The sequence below is a fragment of the Halichoerus grypus genome, chromosome 2 (genome assembly GCF_964656455.1).
Source record: "Halichoerus grypus chromosome 2, mHalGry1.hap1.1, whole genome shotgun sequence".
Taxonomy (NCBI): domain Eukaryota; kingdom Metazoa; phylum Chordata; class Mammalia; order Carnivora; family Phocidae; genus Halichoerus; species Halichoerus grypus.
In genome coordinates, this window is record NC_135713.1 from 102,757,472 (window position 1) to 102,771,029 (window position 13,558).

The 13,558-nt window shown below is 35.7% G+C and overlaps 1 protein-coding gene across 4 annotated transcripts in view; it reads right to left on the bottom strand.

The window, feature by feature from the left end:
- Positions 1-13,558, bottom strand: part of SREK1 (splicing regulatory glutamic acid and lysine rich protein 1) — a 41,076-nt gene that overhangs the window by 20,264 nt on the left and 7,254 nt on the right. For 2 of the 4 annotated variants that reach the window (XM_078067265.1, XM_078067264.1), the window contains exons 2-3: positions 11,136-11,269; positions 5,359-5,474 (exon numbers count right to left, since the gene is read on the bottom strand). In XM_078067265.1, the coding sequence (XP_077923391.1) occupies positions 5,359-5,474; positions 11,136-11,269 (250 nt within the window). Of the gene's footprint in view, positions 1-5,358; positions 5,475-5,760; positions 8,656-11,135; positions 11,270-13,558 lie in introns of those variants that run through there. The other 2 variants (XM_078067266.1, XM_078067267.1) reach the window with 2 other exon arrangements.

Below are 13,558 nucleotides of genomic sequence, written 5' to 3' on the forward strand. Positions count from 1 at the left end.
TCTTAACTATCTGGGTATTTTAACTACTTTCAAACTTGAAACTAAAAATGAACAGTCAATTCTCAGAAGTTATTCACAGCAGTTATGTCCTATAAAGTTGCTGTATGAGTATTATGCCAATTTCACAGATAAAGAAGACTTACAGAAATTAAAATAATTTTCCCAAAGCTACTCAGCTACCAAGTGGTAAAAAGCAAGGTACTACTATACACAGACTAAAACTGAAACAGGGACAAAGTTTACCTAAGAAAAGAAAACTGAAAACCTGAACTCACCTATACTTTGATGGGAACAGGACAAAACCTTTGAATGATCTTTTATAACATTACGAAATTCAGTTTTTAGTTCAAGCGTTAAGGAGTATGTTTTTAATGTGAACTTAAACTAGGAAAGATAGAGTATCTCAAAATTTGAAAACAGAAGACTTTGCAGAACTAATGAGAAGACATTTCAAGGGGAAACCAGCTATAACTTTCATTTCCATTTATGAGATTTAAGAAAACTCTGAGCACTGGGGTGCCTGGGTGGCCCAGTCAGTTAAGCATCCAACTCTATTTCAGCTCAGGGTTGTGTGATGAGACCTGCATCAGGCTCTGCGCTGGACATGGAGCCTGCGTAACATTCTCTCTCTACCCCTCCCAACCCCTCCCTCTCTCTCTCTCCCCCTCTCCAAAAAAAGAAAGAAAATTTGGGGCAATGACTATACAATGTTATGAAACTAAGATTAAACAAATACTATGTAAAAACACTTCCGAAAGGTAAAAACGTACGTTGATGAAACAAGTATCAATTACAGGTGTCGCAACGGCCTGTGTATGATCTTTTTAAAATGTCAAATTAGGGGCGCCTGGATGGCTCAGTCGTTAAGCCTCTGCCTTCGGCTCAGGTCACGATCCCAGGGTCCTGGGATCAAGCCCCACATCGGGCTCCCTGCTCGGTGGGAAGCCTGCTTCTCCCCCTCCCACCCCCCCGCTTGTGTTCCCTCTCTGTCTGTCAAATAAATAAAATCTTTAAATAAATAAATAAAATGTCAAATTATGTCTTACCCTGCTTAAAGCCAATCAATGGCTTCTAATTACCTTTTGAATAAAATTCAAATTCCTTTCCATGGCCCAAAAGCCCTATAATCAGTATGCTGTCTATCCTTCCAATATCTCAAAACACATACTACCACTGCCCCCATTTCCAAAGCTTCGACTATACTGACTGCCATTCTGTACCTTGAAGACAAAGTTTTTCCCACCTTAGGGCTTTTGCTTGGCGTTCTTTCTGCCAAAAAACTCTTCCTCAGCTTCTACCAGCCAAATCCTTCAAGCATCAGGTCACTCATCCCCTCCAAGAGGCTTTCCCTGACTTTATATAAAGTTTCACTTACTCTCTACCACATCACTTTTTTTCTTCATAGTATTTATTATATAATCTGTGGTATCTTGCTACTAACAACTTGGATTTGTTGCTCAGCATTACCACTTCAAGTTATCATAAAGTTGTATAAAATATCTTAATTCAAAATGGGTGAGTGATCTCTGAATCAAGACTACCACCCTCTAAGCCTAGTTTTTCTCCATGGTTTGCTTATGCATTGACACTCCTTTTTTCCCCCAACACCTTATCTTCTATGGTATTATAAGGTACACAGATGTTTGAGGGTCATTACATTAAATTTTTTTTTAAAGATTTTTATTTATTTCAGAAAGAGAGAAAGAGAGCAAGCAGGGGGAGCAGGAGAGAGGGAGAAGCAGGCTCCCCGCTGAGCAGGGAGCCAGATGCAGGGTTCGATCCCAAGATCTCAAGATCACGACCTGAGCCAAAGGCAGACGCTTAACCAAATGAGCCACCCAGGCGCCCCCATTAAATTTTTTTTACTGTGCAAGAGAATTATTATATATCTTTAAGTTAAATCACAAATATGACTCTTATTATTTATTAGTTTTGCATGGATTTAAAGCACTGAGCAAGCCTTTCCAGGCACTCCCAGTTGTCAATCCCTTTGACCTGCAAATTTTCTCCACTGGGACATTATATATATACATACACACACACAAACACACACACACACTTGGAATGGGCTTTTCCAAACCATCTAATCCATCTAATCTTTAAGTTTCTCAAACTTAAAGATCATTCAGCTCTTTTTTAGAAACTTTTCCCTGTCTCTTTTTTTTACTATACCCTTCTGCTACACCTATGCTATTTAATATGGCAGTCACTAATCCCATACAGCTATCTGAATTTTAGTTAAAATTCAGGGACTCATTTCAAGTGCTCAATAGTGTGGCTACCACACTCGATAGTACAGATACAGACATTTTCAGCACAGCAGAAAGTTCTACTGAATGCAGATGCTCTGTAACAATACAATTACCCTTCTTTTAATTAATCTACTTTCTAGCCCTGGTCTAAGAAACTTAAGTATTTAGTTACCCTTTTGGTCTTCGATGGGTTAAAGATGACCTAGGCTCCTGATGTAACACTTATTTTTTTTTTTTTTTAAAGATTTTATTTATTTATTTGATGGAGAGAGAGACAGCGAGAGAGGGAACACAAGTAGGGGGAGTGGCAGAGGGAGAAGCAGGCTCTCTGCCGAGCAGGGAGCCTGATGCAGGGCTCGATCCCAGGACCCTGGGATCATGACCTGAGCCGAAGGCAGACACTTAACGACTGAGCCACCCAGGCACCCCTGATGTAACACTTCTGACATAGAAACCATGGCCTCAGGGCGCCTGGGTGGCTCAGTCGTTAAGCGGCTGCCTTCGGCTCAGGTCATGATCCCAGGGTCCTGGGATCGAGCCCCGCATCGGGCTCCCAGCTCAGCGGGAAGCCTGCTTCTCCCTCTCCCACTCCCCCTGCTTGTGTTCCCTTTCTCGCTGTGTCTCTGTCACATAAATAAATAAAATCTTTAAAAAAAAAAAGAAACCATGGCCTCCCTGGAAACGAAATGTTCTAGGCAAAGGATGAGTAAGTACAAAAGCCCTAAAGCAAAAATGTGCTTGGTGTGTCTAAGAAACAACAAAGCCAATATGGCTGAAGTAGAGAAAGCCATGAAAACAGGTAGGAAAAAGGTCAGAGAGGTAAGCAGGAGCCAAGTCACAATGGGCCACCTGTCCCGTTTTCTAATTCAAATTGTTCTTCATAAATTAAATTTCAAAATAATAGATAACTACAGCTGAATTTAAAGAAAACCATTTCCCCTCAAGGCAACAAATTAAATAAAAACTTTATGCTGTTGCTCAATAAACCCTAAGAATTGTCAAGATAGCAAAACAATACTTTCTGAAAAAAAATAGTGATCCAGGAATTAATGTGTTAAAATATACCAAAATATAACCAAAATAAAATTTTCTAGAACATTTCTAAAAAGCTTAACTCAAACGATCAGATGATGAATTAAAAAGTATTTTCCTGGGATGCCTGGGTGGCTCATTCAGCTCAGGTCATGATCTCAAATGATAAGATGTTGAATTAAAAAGTATTTTCCTGGGATGCCTGGGTGGCTCATTCGGCTCAGGTCATGATCTCAGGATCATGAGATCAAGCCCTGTGTCAGGGCTCCTCGCTCAGTGGGGTCTGCTTGAGATTCTCTCTCTCCCTCTGCCCCTCCCCCCACTCACGCTCTTTCTCTCTCTAAAACAAATAAATACATCTTTAAAATAAAAGGGGGGGTACCTGCGTGGCTCAGTCAGTTAAGCATCCAACTCTTGATTTGGGCTCAGGTCATGATCTTGGGGTTGTGAGATCGAGCCACATGCCAGGCATCATGCTGGGTGTGGGACCTGCTTAAGATTCTCTCTCCCTCTGCCCCTCCTCTCTTTCTACCCCCCTCTAAATTAATTAATTAAAAAAAAATCCTCCTCGCCAAAAAAAGAAATTAAAAATAATTTCCACCAGCGATCACAATGCAGGTCTCCAGCAGTTCAAAGTTATGCAAAAAAAGACCTAAAATTTTGCACTTTGTTCTGTAACTTTGGTAAATTAACTACCATCAAAGGGGTAACTGGCTGGCTTAGTCAGTAGAGCCTGAGACCCTTGATCTCCAGGTGAGTTAGAGCCCCACAATGGGGGTATAACTTACTTTAAAAAAAGGTGGGGAGAGGGCCTGGTTGGCTCTGTTGGCAGAGCATGCAACTCTTGATCTCAGGGTTGTGAGTTCAAGCCCCACACTGAGTGTAGAGATTACTTAAAAATAAAATCTCTAGGGGCGCCTGGGTGGCTCAGTCGTTAAGCATCTGCCTTCGGCTCGGGTCATGATCCCAGGGTCCTGGGATTGAGCCCTGCATCAGGCTCCCTGCTTGGCGGGAGGCCTGCTTCTCCCTCTCCCACCCCTGCTGCCTGTGTTCCTTCTCTCGCTGTGTCTCTCTCTGTCAAATAAATGAATAAAACCTTTAAAAAAATAAAATCTCTAAGAAAAAAAAAAAGTATTTTAAAAAATTTACTATCGGGGCGCCTGGGTGGCTCAGTCGTTAAAGCGTCTGCCTTCGGCTCAGGTCATGATCCCAGGGTCCTGGGATTGAGTCCCACCTCGGGCTCCCTGCTCAGTGGGAAGCCTGCTTCTTCCTCTCCCACTCCCCCTGCTTGTGTTCCCTCTCTCACTGTGTCTCTCTCTGTCAAATAAATAAATAAAATCTTAAAAAAAAAAAAAAAAAAAAAAATTTACTATCATAAAGCTAGTATTAGTTTACCCCCTAATAATCCAATACCACAAAGCTAAAATACAACTTGCAATTAAGGTGACTTTTATATTTTGTCTTGTATTCATTTTTGAAGAAAAATGACCTTTCTTTAAGATAAATATGACAAGAGCCCAGTAACAGCAAAATCTTTTTTAACCCCTCTTAGAAATCACAAAGGAGGTATTAAATTCCTATTTAATTGCACATAGTTAATGAAAAAATATCTTTACCATGTTTTTACCTTGCTGTATTTTCTCAGTATCAGACAAATGCTTCTCTGAGATTCTTTTTCCTGTTACAAAGCTGTGGATCATTTTATTTTATTTTACTTTAATAGATTTAGTCCTTTTGAACTGGGAAATATAGTTACTAGATTTTCCAATTCCCCATGCGATCTAAAATGCTTAGTTTCAATAACTGATTCTCTAACGAATAATCTATTTTAGTTCTCAAAGTTAAATGAATGCCCAATTACTTCAGAAATAATTCCAAAAGTCAGTTTAAGTCAATGATACTGTGTGTGTGGGGGGGGGATTAAGTAGACATTAAGTAGAAAAATTAAGTAGACATTCTGAATCCTTTTCATTTAAAAAAACGATTCAAAACAGAAATAATTTTCTAAGCTCCTTTTCAAATGATTACACAGTTCAACATAAATCTCTTTCAGAAGAGGGTGTGTAATACTTACTGTAGTCAGGGGATTTGGGGTCGGTATGGGAAGCAAGCCTGCACCAGGCATTAGACTTGTCATGGTTGGAGCAGGAGCCAATAAAGAGAGGGCTTTGGATTCCTCTGGAATTTTACCTGCAGAGGCAAGTTCCAAACATTACGGAAAGCAGAAACACCACACAAACTTTACACTATGATTTTACAATTACCCTTGCACTTAAAAAATAATAATAATAAATGAATCTATCTATCAGATCTGTACAAAGAAATAAATAAGAACTTAAGTCTTTCCTTTTATCCTGCTCTACTAGGAAAAATAAAAGTGAGCAAAACTTCAAAGACTAACAATCTCATTAATGGAATATTATTTTAAAAATTGAATAATGTAGACAATTATTTAACACTTTGAGCTATGGGTCACCTGTACTGGAAACTTAATGTTCATGAACCAAACGATATCAAGCATGGACGCTTTCCCAGGACGGTGTTTTCGCGGTGATCGAAAGTTGTGTTACACATGACAACCGTTCGTGTTGGCTGCATCACTAATAGCACACAGAACATCAGATACAGAAAAGAAGAACATTTTTTAAAGTTTAATCCCCAGAAATGGCAAATAACCAAATTAGTCAAAAAAAAGAAAAAGAAAAAACAAATATGTGCGAATTGAAATTTGTTCCTTAATGAGTGCTCCTGGTTACTAAAACTACCTACTGGTGATGCAAACAGTTTTGATAACCTTCCAATCAATTCCATTCAATTTCAAGTAGACAGAAAAAAACAAAAGCCTATTCCATGTAATCAGCTTCAATTTAAAGGATGCCTACACCCAGCCGGTTAAAAAGACATCTCACCAACCAGGTCAGAGATGCCTAAAAGAATCCAATTCCAAAAACTATGCCTTGTGAAACTACTAAAATTTTTGAGAATCACTAACAAAAAAAGTTCCCTTGTCTCAGGTAACTTCTTAAAGTCCTGACTTTTAGAACCAATTTATGTATACTTATCTGAAGAAGGGGGTTAATGCCTAAATGTCGTGCTTATAACCATCTTAACTGCCTAATAAAAATGACAGTAACACTAAAATAATCTTAGACACTAAAAAGAAAAAAAAAATCCTTACAACTAAAAAATGAAAAATTTAAAGTTCATCAATTTGCCGTATTTAATTACTAGACTCTAATCAATTAATTTTGATGTGAACTGCAACTTTCACACATTTTCCCTTTGTGTCCTCTCTTTCTTACTGACACCGCTAAAATTATCTCTTGGAAAGTTGACTACGTATATCTATTTTGGAAGAACTACTTATAGTTATGTGTAGTTGGCTATATATTTCCATTATGGAGTCCTCAAAAATAATTTAAAACACAGTGTACAAAGTCACACTAAATTGGAAATAGCATATGGAGTAAGTTTTCAAAAGCACCATGCTGGATTTTAGAAGTAAAAATTCTACTTAAAACAACCAGATGTGGAGGGATAAATCTCTAAACAATATTATCTGAATATACCTCTAAACATGGATGGAATTCAAGACAGCTTTTAAATTTTGCTTTAAATAATGGTTACACCTTATTTATAGGAACAGAAAAATTACATTTGATTAGCTTTAACAAATGTCTACTTTTTCCTAAATTTTGCAACATCTAAGTCTACATTAATTTACTGATTTCAAAAACAGTTATTTTATTATTTCAGTGTAAATGCTGCACAAGCACAGATTTTTTAACATGCATAAATGAAAGGTAGGTAGGCCTTGCTGAAGACATCAAATAACAATTTATTTTATATTTATTAGTTACTGGTATTAATACACGTGTCTATATACCCACCTATATATACTAAGCTATTTAGATTGCTACCAGACCCATTTTAACTGTTATATATAGGTATTATTTTTAATGCTTATAAAACCTGAACACATCTTGATAAATTCGACTGAGGTCCTGTAGCATAAATCTTCTGCTTTGTCACCCTAATTTATGTACCCAAAAAACAAACTAATTGTTTCAATTTATTAATGTCCCCAATTTAAGATTACTTGTCAATTAAGTAAGCAAAACTGCCCATAAAAGACAGTGTAGAAAGACTACACAAAATAAAAAGTATTCAACACAGGCCAAAAGATGAATAATTAATATCATACTTTCACTTTTGGCTTAAAAAAAGTATCAATCAGTTATCTGAGTCTCACTACCTCTCATAGTAGTAATAAACTATTATAAATATTAAGTCTAACTGTAAGCACATTTTTTATTTTAATTACCATTAAAGACATCTTAAGAAAAAAGTTCCATTGCTTAACTCCCAAGATAGAATTCTATCAAATTTATCCTCCAAATACTACCAGAGTATATACAAAAATATAAAACAAACAAGCATTTAGCATTTTTCCCAAACTATACTCCTCAAAGACAACTGAGAGGAAAAACCTCTCTCAGAGTATTAAAATTAATAGTCCTAATCTCAGAATCCATTTAGAAGCTAGTAACACCTGAAATTTTTTCAAAAAATTCAAGCAGAGAAATACACATGCCAAGTAAGTTTTCAAAGTTTGTCCAATATCCATTCCCCACACAGGCAAGTAAAAGTCTTTGTAAAGTCAAGGAAATAAGTTCTTTCTGTAGTAAATAACTCAAAAAAGTGAATGTCTCTGCTTGTCCTCTACCCCTAGATTATTCTAAGAAATTTTTACTTATTTTCCTTGAGGATTCTGTATGCCTACAATTCTAGGGGGGGGAAGGATGAAAATTAGAAGCTGTTAATTGGTTTTTATGAAAGATGTAGATTTGGGAGAAAAATCTGAAATGTTGCAATGAGGTCAGGAAATGTTCCTAAGAATTCTAACAGTGTTTTAGTGTTTCGAGAACAAAATGTACTATGCAGTCTATAAACACCAATTAAGACTCACACTGAGCTTCACAACACTGTATCCTAGGTTTACTATGAAAATTTATTTCACTCTAAGATTGAGCTCTGCTAATCATCTCCCAATATAATCTGCAAAGCAATGTTATGAACCCTTAATGGAATACCATTTACAAAGAACTGGAAAACCAGCTCACAAGTTAAAGTGAAAGAGATTTAACAAAACAAAAACAAAAACAAAAACAAAAAAAGGGACAAAATAAAGAAAAAGAAATGAAATTAAAGTAAAACAATAAAAAACAGAGACAGGGCGTCCATCTTCTGCGGTTCAGACTCCGATCTCATTTCCCCAATGAAGGTTTCACTTGACGGCAGGTTTAGTGGCATGGCAAACAATGCCTAACTCAGGCAAGTGTAACAGGTCTGCCTTGGCCAGTCTAGTCATCTAATAATGCACAAATATCACATAGAGAAAACATACAAAACCAAATTAATAGTCAAAATCCATCTACCAGAAAATGTGGACATAAAGTTACGACTGATGATTAGGCTTGACACCCTTGTTATGTTTGACCTTATCTTTTTCTAAGTGTTAACATTTATAAAAAAGAAATCTGAGATGCACGCAACAACAAAAAGAGGTCATATCTGGACAAGTATAATGAAAGCATATTTTATTTTGAAATGGCATGTTTTATTAACAATAGCTAATGCTTAATACGCATGAAACTCTTACACATTAAACATTACTTATACAGCTTAGGATCTTGTTACAAAACTGCATTACAAAAACAGCAAATTGAAAGAAAATGAAAAAACTTTTCTTAAAATTGTTTCTATGGTTTTCTCATATCTTTCACAATGCTGTTTCTATAATATCAAAGAAAGAATGCAACCAGTGAAGTAAATAGAAGAATGCTTACAGCACCCCATCTTCCTCTAAAAGAACTTACTCCACTGGAACTCTTTCCTTTGGTTTATTTCAAACTCACTTTGCTATCTTTTTCAGTATAATAACACATTATTACTTTGCTTGCGGTGCATAATCAGATCTTTAACAGCTCACTGTAACACTCCTCAGATTCTAAAAGGTTATTCGGTGGTATTTAGTTAAACTAATGAAAAACGTGTATCTAAATGTTTCTCTAATAGCAATTATTTTATCAGTGTTCTAAAATACTTACAACTAAACTGCAATAAAAATGTGCTTAAACTTTCATGTTCAAAACCAGAGAAACTGTCTCAAAGTGGTAATATTAAAAATATTCAAGAGCTATTATAATAAACATGTATTTATTAAGCTCTATTAAGTAAAACAGACAAAAAAGAGAACCTCTACATGCCCATAACCTTGAACACTTACGACAAATCACAGTATGGGCTTCTCAAATATATGAAAAATTCTATGGAAATATAGCAAGGTTCCAACAAAGCAACACTGATAAAAAATTCTTCCTTCCAATTCAGTAAGCTAACATAATACAAGATCCTGCACTACTGGAAGCATAGTTTTCTATGATTAATATTCCCATTTAATAAAACTTCTTATTTTTTTCCCATGCAGTTTACCTGGTATGAAACTGGTATGAACTTGGTATGCAGAACTAAACCATTTACCAGCTCTTTTCTCACCTTGCTCTCCAATTCTGGGCTCACTGTCCCCTTACAGATCAATAGATAAGGACAGATTCAGCAAATAATTAACTTTAATCCATTTTTATTCTACCTTTCCCCAGGCATGGGAAAAATACTTTCAAATTCATCTGAAAAAAAATCCAGAATGTCCTATTCTGGGACTTCAAAACCAAAAGAATGGTACCTACTGTACCTAACTGTAATGTTTCTGACATCCCAGAATAGGCATTCTGAAATAAGCATCAAACTTTAAAAGTGCAGCACTGTGTACCATATATCAAGTTATTTTAATATTAGCCTGGTTTCTAAAAGAGGCTTTAAAACATTACATATGAAAGCTCCTTAAATTGTTCCAGGTAAATTTTTTACATTGTACAACAGTTACCACCATCCACCAGGGAAAACATACTTTAAGGACATTTAAATTACAATAACCTATTCTAAAATAAATGTACACACACCACAGTGTGTACTCTAAATAAAAGTTAACTACACACCAGAACTGTCAAATTCAGCACAGCCTATTATATGTGAATGGCTCTGTAAACGGAAATAACTAAAAAATAAGTATTGGTAATAATTAGCTCTTAAAGCAGGTTAAGTCTTAAATTAATTTAATAACTATAAGGCTTTTGGACTTGTTCCCATCTTCAACAACTATTTCCTTGATGGAAGCTTTGGAAAATTACTTTCCATTCAATTACACATCCCACCCCCCAAGAAAAGCAAGCCATTAAAAGAAAAAAATAAATTCCAGTTGCATAGCAATCACAATGAATATGCAATAATGGTCTCTATGACAAGGTGAATTACCTTAAGAGGATACTTCAGAGATTAAATTATGAGTATTTTTCTAATGAACATAAATACCATTTAACCCCAAATTTGGCAAAATGTACAGTTTTTATGTCATATCATTAATATTGTGTACACAGGGGCAAATGTTCACTTGTTTATACATTTAAAATAATTTCCCCTACCAATTTTATATTTTAATTTCAGAAAGCTTTGTTTACAACTTGCAAATTGACTACAGAAAGCCAAAGCAAACCACAAGTCATTCATGAATTTTTTTAAATGTTTGGCTATTAAATCTCAAGCATACATAAGTAATAAATTAACCACTGTATTTTATTATTAGGTAAAAATTCTTTTCTTCTCCAAATTTCATTCTTAAACACACACACACACAACAGTGTACTATCTACCTACCAATTTCTAGGAAAGCCAAAGGTAGTAACACACAGGACAGAGATTAAAATAATAGGAAAAAACACGGGAGATACCAACCTTCTGCACAAGGTACAACTATCAGAGCTCTGTCAATAAAAACCGTGTTAGTTAGATGCTGGGCCACGCCAACACTTGATGGGTCACGAAACTTAACATAACATACTTTGGAAGAAAAAGCAAGAGGTGCGTTGCTGCAAGATAAAAAGAAAAACAATTGGACTAATAAACATTTGGTTGGTTTTGTCATTTTCATTTGAAATTTCTTTCTTAGATCTTTATATAATCTTACATAATCAAGACAAGAATTTTTATTGCTAAGGATCATTAGCACATAAAAAGATTTGCATTTTCAAGTTTTTACTTAAATTCCAGTTGGTTAATATACAGTTACCATCAGTTTGTTCTCTATAGTTAAGAGTCTGTTTCTCGGTTTGCCTCCCTCTTTCTCCCCTTCGCTCATTTGTTGTTTCTTAAATTCCACATATGAGTGAAATCATATGGTATTTGTCTTTCTCTAACTTATTTTGCATAGTATAAAACTCTCTAACTCCATCCATGCCATTGCAAATGGCAAGATTTCGTTTTTTTATGGCTGAGTAATATTCCATTGTATATACACACAGCTTCTTTATCCATTCACCAATCAATGGACACTTGGGCTGTTTCCACATTTTGGCTCTAAACTTCGGGGTGCATGTATCCCTCTGAATTAGTATTTTTGTATTCTTTGGGTAAATACCTAGTAGTACAATTGCTGGGTGGAAGGGCAGTTCTATTTTTAACTTCTTGAGAATCCTCCATACTGTTTTCCAGAGTGGCTGTACTAGCCAAAACTTAAGTCTTTTCATGGTGATTTGTCTGCAAAAGTTGACAGCAATCTAGGAAGGCCTATCGTTTTATTTGTAAAAACTGGAAATGTAAATTAACGAGTTCCTAAACAGAGCAAAATTGAAAACAGCAGATTTAACCCAAAAATATTCAGTCTATCATCTGAAGCAAAATCACTTTAAAATAAAAGTCCCAATCCTCATGACTTCAAATTTTGTAACCATTTTCAACCCTTCCTAATGTGACTCCCCAGGTTTTAGATCACTAAAAACTTCACCAGAGTCTTGCAAACAAATAACACAGAATTAAAATTAAGGTCTTTCACATGTACTAGAGACTGCTTTAAGCTAGGCAGCATTGTGATTTTCCAGACAAAAGATTTTACAAACAAAATTTCACGTATTTTATATGCAAAAGAACATACTCTTCTAAATCGTACCAGATTCAGTTTAATCTAGGTAGACCTGTAGTAAGAAAACGACATAACACAGATGAAAGCAGTTTTTCCATAATATGAATCCATCTTGTTAGACTGCAAAATATACTATATTCACTGAGGATCATTTTGTCAGTCTGTCCAAGATTATTTTCAATTCAAGTCTAAAATTGTCTTTAGCAAGAAAAAAAAACACCCAAACTAAATATACACCTAATATAGAATACACTCCTTTAAAGCATTAAGATTTTTGACCACTAAGAAAGAAGTGAGATGATCTGAAAAATATCTCTGCCTTGTACAGTAACAATTTAGTTTACAAAACAAGTCAAGAAAGTTGACCATAATATAATCCTAGCCCTAGTAAATGGCAAAGGTGGGACTTAAAGTCTAATTATCTAAATCCAAATCTTGTGCAATCTTAATCATTCAACTAATCAAGAATTTTAAAAGCATTTTAGGGGTGCCTGGGTGGCTCAGTCAGTTAAGTGTCCGACTCTTGATTTGTGCTCAGGTCATGATCTCAGGGTTATGAGATTGAGCCCCATGTCAGGCTCCACACTAGGCATGAAGCCTGCTTGAGATGCTCTCCCTCCCTCTCCCATTCTCTCTAAAAAAGAAATAAAAAAAAAAAAGAATTTTAAAAGCATTTTAATGTACTATTTAATTAGCAATTCCAAATATTAGCCATTTTTAAAATTAAAAAAAAATCACATAAAGCAACAAATCCATCTTGATAACGGTTAAACATACATATTTATGCTATTACCAAAACACTGTGACAATAAAACATATTAGCATTGAGAACTTGACATTATTTATATTATTATTAACATAACTAGTCAGGGTAATGAAAGTTGACAAAATGAAACCACCTCTTTCTCACCCAACCCAACTCAATTCACTCCTGCCTAAGGTTATCCAATTCAGGCTTCAACAGGCCCGCTCCAATGATGCCTACTCCCCACCTCCCCACACAAACATCTAAGTCAAACACTTCATGAATTTGTCACTGAGGTAAAAACAGTCGTATCCACACTTAACTCACCTTCACATTACCAAATCTCCAATTTAGGCCTCTCTTGAGCTTTTGACTCCCAGATCCAAGTGTCTGCTGGAATATTACTCCTTGATGGTCACAGGGCCCACCCCCAAAAAGTTATGGAGTCTAAAATAAAGTCATCATCCTTCTTCCTCACCAATCCTGGTGGTCATC